The 19,500-nt window shown below is 53.5% G+C and overlaps 6 protein-coding genes across 6 annotated transcripts; 5 read left to right on the top strand and 1 right to left on the bottom strand.

Moving 5' to 3' along the window:
• Nucleotides 1-790: 790 nt before the first annotated feature.
• Z517_09104 (uncharacterized protein) lies at nt 791-2,626 on the top strand (the record flags this gene model as incomplete). The annotated part of the gene is made up of 2 exons (XM_013425014.1): nt 791-1,419; nt 1,477-2,626. The coding sequence occupies 2 exons, from the start codon at nt 791-793 to the stop codon at nt 2,624-2,626; spliced, it is 1,779 nt and encodes a 592-aa protein (XP_013280468.1).
• Nucleotides 2,627-5,113: 2,487 nt separating this feature from the next.
• Nucleotides 5,114-5,932, top strand: Z517_09103 (uncharacterized protein; the record flags this gene model as incomplete). Its single annotated transcript, XM_013425013.1, has 2 exons — nt 5,114-5,459; nt 5,526-5,932. The coding sequence occupies 2 exons, from the start codon at nt 5,114-5,116 to the stop codon at nt 5,930-5,932; spliced, it is 753 nt and encodes a 250-aa protein (XP_013280467.1).
• Nucleotides 5,933-7,815: 1,883 nt separating this feature from the next.
• Nucleotides 7,816-8,743, top strand: Z517_09102 (proliferating cell nuclear antigen (pcna); the record flags this gene model as incomplete). The annotated part of the gene is made up of 4 exons (XM_013425012.1): nt 7,816-7,827; nt 7,877-8,306; nt 8,374-8,663; nt 8,726-8,743. 4 exons carry the CDS (start codon nt 7,816-7,818, stop codon nt 8,741-8,743), a joined length of 750 nt encoding a protein of 249 aa, XP_013280466.1.
• A 1,412-nt stretch (nt 8,744-10,155) lies between these two features.
• Nucleotides 10,156-11,400, top strand: Z517_09101 (pyridoxal kinase; the record flags this gene model as incomplete). The annotated part of the gene is made up of 1 exon (XM_013425011.1): nt 10,156-11,400. One exon carries the CDS (start codon nt 10,156-10,158, stop codon nt 11,398-11,400), a length of 1,245 nt encoding a protein of 414 aa, XP_013280465.1.
• Nucleotides 11,401-11,749: 349 nt separating this feature from the next.
• Z517_09100 (deoxyuridine 5'-triphosphate nucleotidohydrolase) lies at nt 11,750-12,343 on the bottom strand (the record flags this gene model as incomplete). Its single annotated transcript, XM_013425010.1, has 1 exon — nt 11,750-12,343. The coding sequence occupies one exon, from the start codon at nt 12,341-12,343 to the stop codon at nt 11,750-11,752; it is 594 nt and encodes a 197-aa protein (XP_013280464.1).
• Nucleotides 12,344-12,895: 552 nt separating this feature from the next.
• On the top strand, nt 12,896-14,190 carry Z517_09099 (uncharacterized protein; the record flags this gene model as incomplete). Its single annotated transcript, XM_013425009.1, has 3 exons — nt 12,896-12,994; nt 13,100-13,395; nt 13,470-14,190. The coding sequence occupies 3 exons, from the start codon at nt 12,896-12,898 to the stop codon at nt 14,188-14,190; spliced, it is 1,116 nt and encodes a 371-aa protein (XP_013280463.1).
• Between the last annotated feature and the right edge of the window lie 5,310 nt (nt 14,191-19,500).

Below are 19,500 nucleotides of genomic sequence, written 5' to 3'. Positions count from 1 at the left end.
CCAAACGATGCATTTTAACACGACCTTCACGAACTCAACAAACAGTGAATTCAAAGTCACAATTTGAAGATGACATTGCATTGTGAGTGACAAAGTCTCCTCTTCCATCTCCCAACAAACAAAGCCACATCTTTCACCATTCAACATGTGCGAAACCTGATGCATCGCGGGCTGCACTGTCCTACCATTGTTCAATTGCACGCTCCGTCATTATTGGTCTTCGCTGTGATTTCTGGGTGACTACGCGCTAGGGAGAAGCTGGAATTCTGGAGATATTCGAGAAAGGGAGTCAAGGATCTGCCGAAGATTGATGTTGTGATTGGGCTAATCTCGCTTCAAGCCACGTTGGTAAGATCGACGGGGACAGGCCCTGTGATTTGCACCCCAGCACCTGGTAACCTTGGGCGCTTAAGCGTTTGCGCCGTTGAGCCTGTCTCCTGCCGGGCCCAACTGCTCGTTGTCGGCAAGCCGGAACGCCTGGTTAGGTGCCCAAGAGAACCGTTCCAGCCGCCCCGGGAAAGTATCGCGCTGACAGCAGAAGCTTGGGCCTGTCATCCGCAATTCCGCCATCCCATCTGGTACCGTGGCTTGTGCTCCTCTCCTGAGGCCTCTCTACTCGGTACTACTGTGTGTTTGCCTGCGTCAGGCACTTTTCCATCACGGTTGCCACCATCGTCCCCGTCATAACGCGCTTCTGCAGTCTCTCGCCTCATGTCCTCATAGCGACACCTCCACCAAGCTCCCTCCTTGTTCTTACTCCTCTCTAACGCCCACATCCGCCGACAATGTCATGGAAGCTCTAATCTATAATGACTCGCCGATTGCAGAATATCTAGAAGGAGACGCCATCCCCTTCGAAGCCACCGAGCCATCCTCCCCTGTCTCATGCGCCCAACGAACCTATGCCCCTCGCGGCTTGCCAAAGCTGCGCGAGCAGTTACGAACGATTCGCCAAACCGCTGCCTACGTGACCGATGTTGCAAACGAACAGTTCCTCGAGCGGTTTCGCTACGTGATTGTCGCCTCCCAACTCCTCGCGGACGAACCGAAGCCGAGACGACAACCTCTTCAAAATGAACAACCCTTCGCACCACATTCTCTCTCACTCAGAGGTGCTTGTATAACAGCCGGAATTTCCTTTTCAGTCGCATGGTCGCTTCATCTACTCCAGCGGGGATATCCAACATCTCAGTCACATCATTCAACTTGGTCAGAAATATGCGTGTACTCGTTGTCCCTATTGGGGGTTTGTCTGGTTCTTTTGTACTTCGGAAGGCGTCAATATCTCGAATTTCTCCGGCAATGTGCAGGGTTGACGTTGGGGAATCTGGTGACGAATTCGCATAACTATGATAGCAGCGCAGTTGAGGCGCTTCGTTTTATCCAGGAGGTCGAGATTGTCTCCCGTGGATATGAGATGTGAGTGCCGGGGTTGTGGCAATAGCATATTACTTCGCCTTCGCTGACACACGTTAGAAGCCAACCACTACCGCCAATCAGTCGACTGGAAGACAAGAACTCATTGAGTCGTTGTCGTGATCTACGAGCCACCCTTGGAGTTACCCTGACGGCCAACATCATACGATGTGTTGAAGCTCATAATGTCATTCAACCATTTGTGAGGGACCTCGACCTGAAAAGATATCATGACGTATACGAGGTCTCGATGCAGGATTATAGCGACGCCGTGGCGGTTGCCAACAACTCTCCTCTCGACACCCGGGACTCTCTGAAAGAACTTCGCTTCCTTTTCCGACTTCATCTCATCGCGAGAAAAGTTTTCCTTTGTGATCTGTTGGCCCTTCACTCTGGCTCAGTCTGGTACAACGTCCGTCAGTGGCGACTGATATGCCATGTGCTGCAAGGGTTAGAGGATGTACTTTCCCAAGCAGGTCAGCAACTCCACACTGCTATAGTGCATGAAGAGTATGGCGAAGACGGCCAGGACACGGTGTCGGAAGACGCCGAAACAGCAGCTGAACGGACCATAGACGCCACTACGCCGCAAAAACGACACACCAAGGCTCAATTACGCCGATTTGAAGCGGTGGCCAACGCTATACGATCCCTGAACGCCAAAGTCCACCTACTTAGGGAAGAGATAAACTCTCTCAAGTCGAAAGATGACTCCGCCCTCAGCATGGCCATCACTGGACATTACGATCAGCTAGGGGCTGAGATTCGAAACGCCCTAGTCGAGTGGGAAAAGGGGCGAAACACCATGTTCCTCAACGTTGGGACCGAACGTGACAATCGTTTCTCCATATCATCCAGCGGCATGAGATCACCAGCGTCGCCCTCTCCGAGCAGTCTGGGTGGACTGACGGTGGTGGATGGAGGACCTGCAGAAGCACTAAAGCTGCTGAGTGGCGACGAACGGAGCTCATCTGATGGTGGTGTAGGATTGGATGAAGAGGTGTTCGAAGCGGTGGCCTTGCCACGCAAGAGGATGTCTTGGGCGCCAATGAGCCGCGAAGAGAAGCTCAACAAACTTCAAGAGGACCGGAGGAAGCGGGCGACCTTTCAGGAGCACGCCGAAAATACAACCAACATGCTGCGGGAACTGCAGATGGTAATCAAACATCGCCCTCCGGCCAGATCTGATACGCGCATCACTTCGATATAACCCACCCCTCGCGGTCTCGTCCGCTGCACGTCGGCTTCCCCTAGTCCGGGGCCTGTGTGATTTCGAATCGAGACTTACCTTGTTTCAATATTGACGACAATAATTTCATGAAGCACATGCAGGGAGTTCAGGGGATGGTTCTCGGCCATACGCCAGGTGTGGCTGGCTTTTCTTTCGCGGGAGAAATATCGGGCGTTTTCGAACAACCAAAAAAAGGGTCAGGTCATTTACCGAGGCAGGAAGGTCATATTTCGGTTGGACATATTGTGCGTTTCGGGCATTTGCACGAAGTTTCCAAGCTGGTTTGCGCCGAATGGGAGAGGGCGGTGCGAGAAGGTGGCCTCGGAGGTGGCCTCAGGGGTGGCTTGCTCAGCGGATAGCTGGGACTGCGGTGGGTGGGTAATGGAGACGGTCGAAACAGAAACAAAGACCAAGATGGCGAGACCAGAAGGTTTACACATAATCTCTTTTGTGAAATGGTGGTTGCCAATTTGTGATGGCACTGGACACATGAGGGTTTCGAGACGGGTGGTGGTTGATGATATAAAAACTGTGGGCAGTCTTGACCATATCGGACTCGGAACAAAGTGCTACATAATCCTCCGTTATTGCCCTGCGTTGATCACTGCAGGGTGTTTAGTAATTGCTGCAGAGCTCTCGCTAGAATCCCTCGGAAGGGAATACAACCGCTGGGTTCGGTGGGAGAGCGAACTCGGATCGCTGAAGAGGCCGGAAGTGTGGCTGATGAGGGCACGAGGGAGCCCTTCTCTGACTGGTTCACTGGCCCTTGTCATAGGCCGTGCCTTGCGTGAGAGAGTGACCACGAGCCCGACCCCGTGGGCTGGTTGGCTTCTGGTTGGGTCGACAGCAGAGTCTGAGCCACAGGCAGCGGGATGTAAGGTCGACCCGGCACCGACGCCAGTCCAGTTAAAGCCCTACAGACCAAATCGAGGTGGCCCAGTCAGGGCTCCTGTTGCGTTATTTCCCGATCTTGTCCTCAAGAGTTAGGCATGGCCTCTGATGGAGTTATTCTCTGTGCTTGTACGAAAAGTGTAGCCCTCATCGACGCCGTCGCTGCGCTGCGTTGTTTTTTGTTCCTTTCTCCTCCTTTTCCAGCTCTCGACGTTCCTCGCTGTTTGAAATTCTCGGATTTCGGGGAATTTTTTCTCGCGCGGTACACTAGGCGGGTCGAGGGCGACGTAATATTATTAACTGTGCACCTCGTACTTGGTAAAGCATCATGGAGATTTGCGATATTGGCTCATTGTGATTCCCTTCCCCTCGCTTCCGCAAATGCCTTGGCGCATCAGCATTTCCTATTTCCACCGAAATACTCCCTTACCTCCCACCTCCTTTAGTCAGATCTGAGTTCTTCCAACGTCGTTCAGATTCCCATCGCACGCAAATGCCGATCATATCGGGCGAGAAGAAAGGGACAAAAGGCCTCATACTGGCGTTATTCGTCTCGGACCTCTTCGATCGATCTGCATCCACGCCCTCGCAGTACCCCTGGTGCCTTTTTCGAATCCAGTCAGCCGGCCCCCACCGAGCCCTTTCCATTCCTGTGCTATGTTTCCTCTTTGCTCGGTCCCGACCTGCGACCCGTGGCAGTTGAAACGACGTCTTCAAGGGTAGCGGCGATACTACGGGGACCTCTCGACAGCCCCGAGAGCCATGCTATCCCCTGTTGCGCCGCTCAGAGATCTCAAAGGAGCAGTAGGGCATTTTGAGGTGATACTGTAATCGACCACCCTTTTCCCATGCTTTGATCGCTAGGCCCAAGTCCCAAACGCCATCTTCTTTGCCACAGATGTTAGGCAAAGTCTTTTAGAGAATGTCGTATCGTGGCTGCAGGTAATTCCAAGCCTCTTTTTCCCTTCCAGAGGGGACACTTATCTCTTTCTGGATCTCTTTGACGATCGTCCTAATGGGCCGTCTCGTTCCCACACCCTCGTCAGCTCTAGGTCTTTGGCCATATATCTCCAGCAGCCGGACGTTGCCCCTGGGGCCTTGGTTGGAAGAGCGCATTTGCCACGCGCCAACTTGCAAGGTTTGATCTCGTGGTCCTATAGAAGTGTTATTACAGCCTGACGGTGGCTCGAAACTCATCAACGAGCCCTCTCTGCACATGTAAGTATTGTCTAAGGATTGGCAAGGACTCTTGTGATTCGTCTGCCTGTCACGCACTTTCTGTCTCCATTTGACCCTGTCGCCTGCGAATCAATCAAGACGACCACTTCTCATCGCAGCTGCCCTCTAGGTATATAGTAGCCACGAGGTGCTGTGGCTGAAGTCTATTTCAATATCTCACAATCCAGGACTCTTGGGAAATCTCCTTCTCATACTTTCGTTTGGAAGGATTTGATATGTCGAGTGTGGCAGTATTTGTTGTACCTACTCGTCGCTGCATCTTCGAAACGGGCAGTATAGACCTTGTCTAACCAACTTGATCATCTCTCACCCATTGTCCCTTTCAAATATCGGAGCATGTCACACCAAGGGCCCAGGCTGGATGGTCTCAACCTGATCGAGGAAGCGCAAATCGAAGGGGCCATCCGGGAAGTCAGGCGCATCGCTGACACAAATCCTTCTGCTCCAGAATCATGGGAACAACGTCTACACATTGCGCGTACGGCCATCGCCACGCTGGACGCGACGGGGTTCGTGCAGATGCCTAACAGAAATACCGACCGTACATTCGTCATCGCGACGTTACAAAGTCTGGCTTATCATGATGCGGAAGGTGTTGGTGTCACCGATATCGCGGAGTGGTGCATGAACCAGTGGTTGTTGCTACTCCAGAGAAACACCGAAGATCTCTCTGCGCTCAGGGGTTAGTCAAAGTCACACAGCTTACCAATCCTTCCCTTCTCCAATACACCTACTTACATAATTTCAGGGCTGGGTCAGGCGTGGCTAGCTCGATCTCAAAGCGTCCTCGCACGAATCCACCGCACCGAAGGCAGCTCCTCCAGTGGCAGCAGCGGTCGACCTCAGAGTCTAAGCGAGAGACTGTCGTATTCGACGGCCGAGGAGTCTAGGGATGCAGAACGAGCAACTGCCGAAGCCGACGCCAGAGCACACACGGCCGATTATGTGGAAGCACGCGGGATGCTGATTCCGGCGGTCGACTATTTCTCTAGGGCTGTAAACGTGGCCGAAAGAGATGGGGAACCCACCGGAGAACTACTCTCAGAGGTCAGGACGATTTCCTCCTTGGTCCATATATCCACTTGCCCTCCACATCTCAACTTGAACCTGAACGGCACAAAGCTAACCATGACTTCACCATATACAGGCGGCTGAAGCCAACATGAGTCTTGGAAACGTCTCATATTCCCACCAGAACGAGCAATATTTCCACAGGGCTATACGCCACTTGCGGCGAGCCTCGCAGATACCCGGCTTTCGCTTATCTGCTTACCTACAGAGGTACTGGATACCTTGCGATCCCATTTCCACGACAGTCTTCGACTAACTTGGTGCATAGTTACCTTGATGATTTTGGCCGGTTGGTAGACTGACATTTCAGTCGGGTTCGAAGCTTTTCTCACGCAATGACGCGTGCAAGGGGGACGGGAGCAAGGTTGCTGGCAACCAACGCCCTGGGGCTTATCATTCTCGGTTTATTTCCATGTTACATATTCTGCGGTATCTATTTTCTGTAACCAGCCAGGTCACAACCAACAGCATATCAGATCGTTGCATTGAACGGATAAATGTTCCCTTCCTTTCGACTAGATCTCCTTTGCAGTCTGGGAAAGGCGATCTGGAGGGCCCCACGACCTCCCTTTCCTAGTGAGTCCTGGCCCTGTCAACCAGGAGACTCTGAGCATATTCACTCTTTTTTTTTGGGTCCCTGGCCTTGGATCCTATGTTCCATTGCATCGTGGTGCCATGCACTCCACAGAGAACGACAGACTTTTCTCCGTCGGCTGCGGTCCACGAGCCTGAGATTGCCCTTGCTGCCACGTTGTACTAGTGAGGACCCGGTAATCGGTTCCACGTCGCCACTGCCAGGCTCCACTGTGCTTCACCAGGGAAGCCCATAACATGTGGGCGTCGACGGTCACATGCGGTTCACTCGGGAAAGACGGCTGAGAAAGGTCTGCACGTCGAGTGTAACGGTGGCGGTAACAGACACAAACCCCCACCAGGATAGACAGCTGGACATGTAGAGTGGTAAGAAAGGAACGCCAGGGTGCCATGGTGCACATACCCTGAGGGACGGACATTACGAATGGGTTGGCTATTGCTGCAGGAGAATTTGGGTACTCGTACTCGTTCCCTTTGTTGCGATGTCAGGGGAACATTCGGATAGGCCAGTGCTGTGTGGCGAATACGGTGGTGCGGATACTAGTATATCCAAGTACTCGTAGGGCCACGAGGCTGAGCCGGACACGGGGGCGGACTTGCTGCCTACTCGTAGGTACCCGCCAGTGTTCGTCATTCGTCATAAGCAGGGCGCTGCGCCTCACGTGATGCGCCAGGTTGAGAATGTACTTGATTGCGCATGCATGGAAGATTGGGTGAGATCAAGAGCCAGTAGTCTGTCTGCGAGAATTCGAATGTCCTTAGTGCACATCCCTAACAGGGGCCATACCCGCTGCTCAGCGACCAAGGAGAGGGAAAGAACCGGGTTGTGCATCTGAAGGTTGTCTTGAAAGGGTTGGAACTCGGGCAAACATCAAAGCAGCACTGGACTTTTGCTCTCTCGAAGCGAGAACATCCAGTAGCATGGGAAAGCAGCAAAATGCCTCTCGCCTTGGGGGAATTTCCAGCAGCCACGATGACGCAGTAGTGAGTAAGCAGTAGGGCAATCCCGGCGGATGGACAGATCGCCTCATAAAAGGAGGCTCGGCAGGGCGGAAGTCTCAGCACGTGGTTATAAGCCAAGACCAGGGCGTAAGTGGTTCGAAAGCGGTTTAGCCTCGAACGCGCTTCGCGACCCGTGTCGTGCAATATCGAAATTCGTGACCTGTGTGCTTGTCCATTGCGGCTTTGTAGTCCCATCCCATTGCTCAACGATCAAGTACAGTCTGCCAAAATCAATTCGTCTTCACCGATCTATCTCTCACACAAAGTCAAGGCACACAACAATCGCAAACAGTGAGCACTAGGAATCCCGTACAGGCGGGACGCTGGCTAACATCCCTGAAGTGTTGGAAGCACGTCTCGAACAGGCAGCGATGCTGAAGAAGGTACTGTCACCATCCCGTGGCTCTAAACTGGCTTCTAATCACTTCGCAGGTCGTGGATGCCATCAAAGACCTTGTCCAAGACTGTAACTTCGACTGCAATGACTCCGGCATCGCGCTGCAGGCCATGGACAACTCGCACGTCGCCCTCGTCTCCATGATGCTCAAAGCAGAGATGTTCTCTCCCTACCGATGCGACCGCAACATAGCCCTCGGCATCAACCTCAACTCCCTGACCAAAGTCATCCGTGCCGCCCAGAACGAAGACATCCTCACCATCAAGGCCGAAGACTCTCCCGACGTGGTGAATCTCGTCTTTGAGAGTAGCGACACGGATCGTATTAGCGAATACGATATCAAGTTGATGGACATTGACCAAGAGCATCTGGGAATCCCCGACACTGAATATTCAGCTACGATCGAGATGCCGAGTGCCGAATTCCAGCGCATTTGCCGCGATTTGATCGCCATGTCGGAGTCAGGTACGCTGCATGGCGACAAGATTTGGACACGACCGGAAGAAAAATAACTCATGCTGATTTTATACAGTGTCGATCGAAGCAAGCAAGGACGGCGTCCGTTTTTCGTGTCAAGGTGACATTGGCAGCGGCAGCGTCACCATTCGACAGAACTCATCCGTGGACAAACCAGATCAAGAAGTAAAGATCGCCCTTAGCGAACCCGTCTCTCTGACCTTTTCACTCAAATACCTCGTCAATTTCTGCAAAGCAAGCAGTCTTTCTACAAAGGTCAAACTCTGCCTCTCCCAGGAAGTGCCTCTTTTGGTGGAATACAACCTGTCGGGAAGCAGCTATCTGCGGTTCTATCTAGCCCCCAAGGTATGCTTTTCCAGCAAGACGCCATGCGCAATCATCCAGGCACTGACTCAGGTGTTTTACAGATTGGTGATGATGAGTGAACGAGGAATGCTTAGGACGACCACGGCAAATGCTTGTATGGAGTCACAGATTTACGACAATGTGATGCGGTCAATGGTAGTAGGGGCTGTTACGGATTTTTGCGCAGATTATCAAGGACAATCCGGCTTGTGTTTCAGGGCCTGTTCACGGGCAGGATGTATGATGGGATGGCCGTCAGCCACTGCCGCACCCAGTCCGTTCGATGCAGAACTCATTTTCCCATATCACAATCCCATGGATAAGGGTCGTGTCGACCCTTGAGGTTAGAGGTGGCATCTTCGTTCCAGATCCAAATCCATCACCGTCCAGCCGAATGCTTCGTTGTAGTTCTGATTATATTCTATGGGGATCAATTAGACACCCCTTGAGGATCACTTAGGAGGGGCTGAATTCAAGGTGCCGGGACAAGTTTGTTACTGAGAACTGTAGTTAAATGTGCTTAGCTTCATTTACAGATGACACATATGAGCATGTTCACGTTTAAAGGAATTGAGGAGTTTGTAAGATCCCTTCAATGTACTTGGTATAATTTGTAACGCTCGTAAACCCTTATCGGCGGCGTTGGGCGGCGAGGCTCTGGTGGGATGAAGAAACGGAGGAGGGGGGCTTGATGTCATACTTTTTCCTCAGCCAAAAAAAAATGTTTTGAATTGATATTATTACATGCACATATCCGAGGATAGCCACTGACCCAATGTTTCGCAGTCACTCTTGTGCACTCTTGACTATTTCTGCTCTCACGATAGATTATTAGAGGCGACAGACGCAAGGACAAACGGGTTTCCTTTCTCTAACGCCATACCACTCGTTCACTCTACCCTCAGAGATCCTTTCCTGAGATTTGCAGAGGACTCTCCCTCACCCATCCACTCCCTTATCGTGCCGCAACCTCGAGGAAGATGCGATGACGTCCTGTGAAATGTCGATACCAGAAACAAAAGTTCTGGCCATAGCGAGCCATGTACGTTGACTCTTTGTTCCTCTGTTCCCATGCTTCGCGTTTATCTGGCGGGCTCAATCCTGGTTCCCTTCCCCCCCTGTTCTGCGCTTTCAAGTCCCGTTACGAGACGATATGAGTCTGGCTGGTCGGCTGGCTAGGGTTCCAGGAAACCGGGTCAGTCGGATAGATCGATGGGCTGACAAGGATGAAACCGTGCAAGGTCGTCTACGGGTGAGTTTCTGTCTCGGTGCGAAGACTTGTTTCCTGTTTCTTCCATCTTTGTCACTGCGCACGTGCGCCTCAGCCACGGGGACCAAAGCGATGAGATTGCTATGGGATGGTAACTATGATGCTGCTGCTGCTCCGTCGGAATCTTGTGTGGCCTCTATGCAAAGTCAAGATCGAGATCAAAGTCAGTGGCTGACGGTATCTGGCGGATTGTCTGTCTTGTTCAGCTATGTCGGCAATACGATGGCCACCTTCGTGATGCAGGCGCTCGGTTGCGACGTTGGAGCCATCAATACTGTGCATTTCAGTGAGTTACTGTTCTTTTCCGTCCCCTTGTTCTCCCGGCATGGTCTACATCTGCGACGGGATATCGAACTATGCGACGACAACAATCCCTTCGTCCTGCCCTCCATCGCCAACCCCGAGTCGGCCAGGTCACCTCTTCTCTCTCTGCATAATCCATCACCCATTCCTTTTGACATGAGCATTGGTCTGACCATAACTCTTTGCTCCTACTCCAAAGGCAACCACACAGGGTATCGCCAATTCAAGGGCCGGAGGACTCCCGCGGCCGAAATTCGCGAGTTGTATGATGGTCTGCGGCAATCCTACTTGACCGACTTTGACGTACTGCTATCGGGCTATTCACCCTCTGCCGAAGTCGTTGATGCCGTCGGCACCATCGCCCGCGACCTCCGGTACCGCGCCGCTGTCCGTCCAGGCGGGTTCTTTTGGGTCTTGGACCCCGTGATGGGCGACCAGGGCCGACTCTACGTCAGCCAGGACATCGTCCCTGCGTACAAGCAGCTCATCAAGGAGGCCGACCTGATCCTCCCGAACCAGTTTGAGGCCGAACTCCTCAGCGGCGTGACCATTTCGAGCTTGAGCGGTGTGGCCAACGCGGTGAGAGCGCTGCATGTCATACATGGGACACGGCACGTGGTGGTGACCAGCGTGAGGGTGGGCGATTCCGCATCGCCCACCGCCGAGGGAAGCGATGAGAGAGGAGCCGCACTGACCGTGGTGGGGAGCACTCGGCGGCAAGACGGCAGCGCGCGGCTGTTCAAAGTCGAGGTGCCAGTTCTCGAGTGCTACTTCAGTGGCACGGGCGACATGTTTGCGGCGCTGATGGTGGCGCGGCTGCGCGAGGCCTGCGCCCAGATGAACCTGCTGGACCGGCCGTCGTGGATGCCCGACGACGACGTCGAGGCCGTCGACCTCCCGCTCGCTCGCGCCACGGAGAAGGTGCTGAACAGCATGCACATGATCCTGGAGAAGACCATGGCCGCGCGGAACGAGGAGATGGCCAAGTTCGGCTCGAGCCCCGGCGCGAGCGTCGGCGGTCTCGAGGGCCAAGGCGAAACCGAAGGTGAAGGCAAGCGTAGGGCCCTGGCTGAGAGCAAGGCCGCCGAGGTGCGCGTGGTGAGGAATGCAAAGGACTTGGTCTACCCAGAGGAACGGTACAAGGTTCAGCCAATCGAGGTGTAGATGGTGGATGGATGGCCTGTCTATCCAAGACAACGTGGAAGCAGGGGAACGGATAAGAGCGAGGATGTAAGATTTGGGGGGTTGATTGCATTTCTTCCAGGAGGCACGGGCATTTGGGTATGATATCCCTCCATCTGCTCGAGCGACCCGACAACTCCTATCCTTACACAGGGTGCAGATATCACACACAACATTATAAATTCCCGTTTCTTAGCCTATTCTAGTGTTTGCCATGGATTTTCCTGTGCCGCACCGCACCGCATTCGCCAAAACTTGCCGCAGAAGACGCCGACAAACTCCTCTTTCGATCCGAATCCGAGCTCGTTATCAGTAGACGGACGAGAACAGCTCAGCCGGTGCTCCCAAACCCGCCTGCCCCTCGGACACTCTCCTCGAGATTGTCGACCTCGACGACCTCGGGCGTGTATATGCGCTCCAGGACCAACTGGGCGATGCGGTCACCCTTGTTGACCCGGAAATCGGCCTCGCCGTGGTTGAACAGCAGGACCTTGACCTCGCCGCGGTAGTCTGCGTCGATGACGCCCGCGCCCGTGTCGATGAAGTGTTTCGCGGCCAGGCCCGACCGGGGCGCGATGCGGCCGTACGTGCCTTCGGGCGTGGCGATGGAGAGGTCCGTCGAGACTAGGGCCTTGCCTCGCGCGGGGATCGTGATGGGTTTCGAAGCGTACAGATCGTACCCGGCAGCGAAGGCGGAGCCGCGAGTCGGCGTGGAGGCGTCGGCGGATAGCTTCCTGATCAAGAGGGGCGGCTGCGACGAGGAGGAGAGTTGTGGCACTGCCGTGGAGTTGGTCGTGGGAGACATCTTGGATGGAGGAGCGTCGGACTTGACACGTTTGGGTAGTGGAGAGTTGGGCAGTGAGGGTGGTAAGTGGTCTGTCTTCTTTGTTTCTGTAGATGGAGGAGGAGTCGAGGGTCTCGTCATTGCTTTTGCAGGGAAAAGATCTTGTTTGAGGAGGGAAAATTGACAGTAATGGGTAGCAAACGCCTCGACGCGAAACCACACATTTGGAGAGCGCGGAAACCCCTCGACGCGTGGGAGCGCGTTCTTGCGCCTCAAGGGGGGCAGGGGCAATCGTGGCAATTGACATGTTCCATGGAAATGTTGCGCCGTACAGGCACTTGTAGTCCTCCGTACCGTACAGTCCTTGCCCTCGCTTCGTCGCGAATGGAATTCCGTAAAGCCGCCCAGGCCGACATTGGTGCCATGGCTATTATTCCGTGACCAAATTCCGGTGGCTTCCCTCTGCCCTCTGTGCCTCTGCACCCCAAACTACAAAACCGAGGTAATTGATCATGGCCTCGGCCTCATTGGTGACGGTCGGCCCCAGCGAGCCAGCAACGAAAAGCCACGCCGACATTTGTCCAGCTTTGTTTTCTTTTTCGATAATGAGTGCTTCTTGAAAGCTGGCCCTCGTTTGTCTGTTACTCTAGTGTGTCTATCTGTCTGCTTCGACAACTAGCTAGACGGACAGCTATGGCAGGCCCAGTGCGGCAGCCGATTGACCTGGCTTCTCTGGAGCGGTACATCGACAGCAATGTCCCCGAGATCAAGCCGCCCCTCGAGTTGAAGCAGGTATGTCTGTCCCCCTCCTCGCGCGCGCTTGCTGGATTTGATCCCTGGCGATTGAGTACTTTTGTGTTGGGTTCTTGGGTCACTGACGGGTTCCTTCGCCATTAGTTCGGGTTTGGTCAATCGAATCCCACGTACCAGATCACCGACTCCAAGGGAACCAAGTTTGTGATGCGCAAGCGGCCTCCGGGGCAATTGCTCTCCAGAACCGCCCACCAGGTCGACCGCGAGTACAAGATCATCAACGCCCTGGGCAAAACGGACGTGCCCGTGCCGAAGGTCTACTGCCTGTGTCAGGACGACAATGTCATCGGCACGGCCTTTTACATCATGGAGTTTTTGGACGGGCGCATGGTGACTGAGCCGCACTTTCCTGGGTTCAGTCCCGAAGAGCGAAGAGAAATGTAAGGGCTGGGATGAAACCGGCGGTGACAAAAGGGAATGGAAAAAAGTGCTAACGTTCGCACTTGTTACACAGGTGGCACGACGCGGTTCGTACGCTGGCGAAGTTCCATCGGGTCGACTTCAACAAGGTCGGCCTCTCCGACTTTGGGCGGCACGGAAACTTTTACGACCGCCAGCTGAAGACGTTTGGGACCCTGTCAAAGGTGCAGGCCGAGGCGGTCGACGTCGAGACCAAGCAGCCCGTGGGCGCGATCCCGCACTTTGACGAGATGGTGGCCTTTTTCAAGCAAAAATCGACGCAGCCCAAGGACCGCGTCACGCTGATCCACGGCGACTACAAGATCGACAACCTGGTGTTCCACAAGACGGAACCGCGTGTCATTGGCATCTTGGACTGGGAGATGGCCACTATCGGCCATCCTTTGTCGGATCTGGTCAACCTGGCGGCGCCGTGGGGTTGGGTCGGGCGAAACCTGGGCACGGCTCACGCCGACAGCGGGAACGAAGCTTTCAGGGACGGCGTCACCCCGGGGCTGCCCACCTGCGACGAGGTCGTGCAGTGGTACGCCGAAGCCTCGGGCTACGACGCCGCCAGCGAGTTCGCCTGGGGTAACGCCTTTGGCGGGTTCCGGGGAGCGATCATCATGCAGGGCATCGCGGCGAGGTACGCCCGGCGGCAGGCCAGCGGCGTGACGGCCAGAAACTACGGTGCGCAGATGCCTCTATTTGGAGAGTGGGCGTATAGCTTGGTCAAGAAGTTGCAGGAGTCGTCACCGGGCAAGGCCAAGCTATGACGAGAATTCACGCGGCGTAAGCATAAGTTACAGTAGATGGCTCTAGAGCTTCCAGGGAGAAGAGGAGGAGTAAGAGGAACGGATGGAAAGGCAAGAAATACTTTTAACTTGGCACATAACCATCACCATCACCATAAACATGACCTCGTATATATGAACTAAAATATCAAGGAGCGATGGTTGAGAGAAGGGAGAAGGGAGGCAGTCCGTCCTCGTCCTCGTCCTCAGCTTCAGACTCAAGTTCAGCTTCCCTCTCGGAAATCATTCATAGACTGGAAATCAATCGGACGACAGCTCGACAAGTCATCTCATCACCAGGTCATTGATATCCATCTATACTCCATGACCGACTATAACCCTATCCATCCATATCCATCCAGGTAAATCAATGTGCTCGTCATTGTCCTCATCTTGTCCCTTGTCCCCATTCCCTTTTTTTCTCTGGACCTCAGCTTCATCCACAACCTCAGCGCTCAGTAGTTTTTTGTTTTGTTTTTTTCTTTAGAAAAAAACAAGGACCTACCTAGTCGGACTCCTGATTGAGGGACCCGAAAAACCGAGTTGCCTAGGACATATAGTACCGAGGACTTGGTATCTAGTACCTACAAAGTGGTCATCGATGAATCTTGTAAGTACTCAGGGTCTCTGCGCCTGTGTGGCTGCTTGTCTGGACGGGTAGGGAGAAGGTAGGTATTCAGGAACTGTATATACAGGCAGGTTCTGTGGGCAGGGTAGGTAGATAGGTAGATAGAGAGGTAGGTAGACAGGTAGACAGGTACTGTGAGTAGGTAGGTATTCAGGCGCTTTGAGGGACTGTATGTACTGTAGGTACGGAGGGAAGTAGATTCTGTCAGTACAGGAGGTACTACTCGTAGATAGATGGGTACCTTCTGTTAATTTGTCCATAGGTAGGTATGTACATAGGTACATAGGTAGGTAGATAGATACTCGTGCGCGCGGTACAGCGAGTACCAAGAACCATGTAGTCCTTGAATACTGGATATTTCCTACCATTCACTCACTCACTCATTCATTCATTCATCCATTGAGCTGGGTTGGAGGGAGGGTGGCCGGTCCGTCGATCCGTCCAGGCTCCTCCTATGTGCCTCCCCAAGTATCATTGTTTGCTGACACTCCCTTCACTAATTGCCACTGGCGCGTCCGTCCGTGTCATCTGCCGTCGGGGACCATTTGGTTGAAAATACCTACCTGTACCTCGTATACTCGTATACTCGTAAACAATCCCTCTTCTCTGCCCGTGTGCATCTCCTTGCGTGTCTCTCTCCTGTGTCTCTAACCCCACCACCTGCCCTTTCCGCCGACCTTTAACGACCGGCTTGCGCCCGGCTGGTCTCAACGCCCGATCCTTGGACTTTCTGTCTACCATAACAGACATGACAGACAAGGGACTGAAAACAGAACCTGCATGCGGTAAGCGAGTAGGATTGACTAGTCGCACCCGACACCACCAAAAAAGGGAGCGGAGGCGGGATGAGAGCCGCCAAATGCCGCCTTTCGGGGAATGGCAGTACAGTCAGCCAAGGACCGTCAAAACGCGTCTTGAAACACATATACTTGGTACAAGTAGGAAAAATAGTCGTCGACCGGGGAGGAACCTCTAAGAAAGAGGATGATGATGATGATGATGATGATGATGATGATGATGATGAAAAAATAGCTGTCCGGAGGCTAGCTAGAGCCATAGTCTGAGTTTTTTATTCCCCGATGATCTGTCCGTCGTCAACAGGAACAGAGTGGCAAGGTACACGAATATATTCTTGTCTCGATCCAAAATGGCGTTGCACACTCGCAGGTCGTCGAAACCCTAGCCCGATGTCAAATCAGCGAGTCGGCGACAGCTTTTCCCTTGGGCCCCGTTGCCTTTCTGAGTAATTTGATTGCAAAAGGTGCTTCTTGGAGCTGTACAAGTAAAAGTCCAGCTAGGGCCCACCCAGCTCGTTCACATAAGCAAGCGAGACACGCCGGTGACGCGAGTGGAGGTCCTGGAAACCTGCCCTACCGATACATCTGCCTCTAAACCCCCCCATCCACGGGCCACGGCGGCTATCATCACGCGGCTCCGCTGTGTGCCCACATGCTCGGTGTCATGGTATGGGACAGAGGGACGAGGCGAGAAGGAGACGAGGATTGTTTGGGTGCTGCTCGGTCGGCACACGCACTCGGTACTTGGGAGACGTAGTGCTCACCGGCGAGCTGGCGTTCCCCTGACTAAAAACCCACGCAGTCGCTAAAACTCCAGAGCCCTGCGACTCGATGACCACTTTGCTATGCTGGGCTCGTCCAATCAAGTCAACATGATTCCAAAAAGACTCAAGAAAGGCATGGGCAACAGCCCTCTTGGGGTCGCTCAAGCAAAGCTTTGTTGTTTTTGGGGAGTGGAGGAGATACACCACCATCTCATTTTCCAAACCATCCAGGGTTCTGTGCTTGCCCTGGTGGCGGCGAGCGCAGGACCGAGTATCTCATATTGGTGTTTGCTCACTCATGTCAGGCTCTTTCCCGTCGGGCACTGCTCCCTCAAAATCATTTGCGCGAGATTTGTCGTCGAATCGTCCCTGTGCATATCTATCATCGGCATGACTCGTTGATCCCCGAGGAGAGTGAGCATCCTAGGATACACGCATCTTCATGAGTGACCCCATGCCGATCGATCAGTCACCTGCTTGTCATCACGCGAAGTCTGTGCGGACTCGAACATGACATGCGGACGATTCGGCTTCGACGTTGCCAGGCGAGAGTGGTACGCAACAACGCAGGAGGATTTTTAATAATGGAAGCACCAAGTGCAGTCACAGCGCAGCGCAGGGCTCGGGTTCGGCCTCGGCATTAACATCGCCGGTTTGGTTTCAATCTTTGCCGTATTGATAATTCCTTTCGTTCGTTTTTTTCTGGAATGATGGAGTGGATCAAAGCTTTGCCTGTTGGGGGATGCGGCACTCGTACGAGAAGGGAGCAGGAGACGACCCCTCTCTTCGCGCTCTAACCATAACGAGACACTCTTCTTCCTTTTGATCTGATAGGTGGACAAGGGGAAAGTAGGTAGACAAGTGGGTGGTGGACATGTGGGCACAAGGCGGGATGGAGAGATTTGATGAGCGAGACCCGGTTTTGGGGGCCAGAAAGGGATCATTTGTCTCCGAGCCCTGGGCCACGGGCACGGGCAAGCGTTTAAAAATGTTGCGATCAAATCATAGACGAGCAGGCCGGTACTCAAAACGGGCTGGTTTCCTCAGCATTTGTGGCGCCGTGACGATGAAACTGGGGCCCCTTGTTGAATGTGTTTTCCGTGGAAGTTTGCGACCCAGTTATTTTCTAGTTTTTGTGCGCCACGGGTGTCCAAACGCTATCGTCTCCGACAAAGTCCAGGTCCAGGCTCCTCTTCGTCCCCTCCACCACCCCGTTACCAGACCAGGTAGAGGCTGGGACGGACTACACAAGTCGGGAAAAGTGGTGAGTGCGGAATTGCCCGTGCGTGCTCGGTACTCGATACGGTACCCACGAGTATAATGGTAATCGTAGGTATACCGAGTAGAGAAAGTTGATTTCAAAAGGGGGGAGAGAAAAGAATGGAATAATCCCATGCTCATCAACCGAATCACTTTCATCGTCCCCCATGCCCTTGTCAGAATGATCAGCCTATCATTATCATCATTATTTTCGAGCTGGTCGGGACTCGTGGGTCGGCCAGGGGGCAACTCGTTCAGCTTGTAAGAAGAATACTTGTACTGGTATTATTTCTGCTGCATCTACACCTGCATTTCAAATGCATCGTTGGCCAAGCGGCTAGGGCAAGAGGAAGCGCACACGCTTGGGTCGAAATTGCCTTGATCGAAGGTTTTGTCCTTTTGGATGCCCAGTACCCAGTGCCAACGGGACCCTACGAGATACCAACCCCATCGTGGGATAGGCGATAGCAATGTAACATCAAGCAACCTTTTTAATCCCCGCGTCGTGCCACAAACAGTTCGGACGGACGTTGTACAACTTTTGTCCGTTGGAGCGTCCAAGCGCCCAACCGTCCCAAGCGTCGGAAAATGATTGCGCAGAGAAGGCATTGAAGGTCATCGGGTTGCGTTGCAGGGGCTCAAAGCGGCTACTCCTACTCCTGCTCCTGCTCCTCATACTGCGCCCCCTTCTTACTAACGTCTCTCTGCTTTCTACCTAGCACACCGGTTACCCAAGCTTGTGACACTGTGCAGCCGCCGTGTATGTCTGCACGATGTTGCGTTCCCGAAAGGGAATGTCTTCCGTGGCCGGTGACATGATTTGTCGTCTATCGAGGTTCCTACCCGTTGCAAGCCGTGGTATGGTCATGGTCATGGTCAGCCGATGGTGACGAGAACGAGTTGGAGTAGCCCGGGGCGTGCGACACGAGGGAGGGTCTCGATGAGAATATGTCTCCGGTTTAATGACTCCCAATAGCAAACAAACGGGCGGTGGACGATCGTGATGACTAGCTCCGTCAAATGAAGATACGAATACCCAGGTAAAGACTTTGGTGCATTCTCTCGCAAGGTGGGTACCGAGAAATCCACTTTGTTTGACTGCTGGACAATTGGGGGCCGTCCAGAAAAGCCCATCCATGCCCAGACGTGCAGGGGTCGAGACTCGAAACTCGAAACTCGAGAGAAACTCCGCACAGGGCTGAAGGGATTGATACGACAGTGTCATGTACCTGCCTATTACGAGGATTGCACAGCCCACAACTACTCAGACAAATGACTAGTTTCCGACCAGTGCACGTACGAGTGCGAGTCACTGTCAAGCTCGGCGAAGGTGGATACGGCGGATTGGATCATTGCCGATCGTATTGGAGGTTTCAAAATACGGTCAAGAGATGCAGCGTCGTCACCGCGGTTTTAAGGATAGCACGTTGCCAGACGTTGGCAAGAAATAATAATCATTACTACTACTAGCGATTATGGAGCCACGAAGCACCGCACCACACCAGGGGAGGAGGGGGGGTGGTGACACTGGTGGTGAGGAGGAGAAAGTTCTGTGCCGTGTTGATTATTGTAGTGTAAGCCATGAAGCCACGGTGGATCTCACCTCGACTGTAGTATGTGACTGACTATCGTTCATCAGGCTAGACGAGTACGGGTTCTACCAACGGGTCTACTGTAGCCCCTCTGCCCACGCACGCACGCAAGCTCCTAATCCTGCTTATGAAAGCTTCCGCCTCCCGATGGGGGTTAATTGCAAGGGAATACGGGATCCAAAAAGTCAAAAAGTCAAAAAGCCAAAATAATCGATTGAGTGGTATCAAGTTGCTTGGAACATGTACCTAGC

The sequence above is a fragment of the Fonsecaea pedrosoi genome (genome assembly GCF_000835455.1).
Source record: "Fonsecaea pedrosoi CBS 271.37 unplaced genomic scaffold supercont1.6, whole genome shotgun sequence".
Taxonomy (NCBI): Eukaryota; Fungi; Ascomycota; class Eurotiomycetes; order Chaetothyriales; family Herpotrichiellaceae; genus Fonsecaea; species Fonsecaea pedrosoi.
The sequence above is the reverse complement of the archived record's forward strand: the minus strand, read 5'-3'. Positions and strand labels throughout refer to the sequence as shown.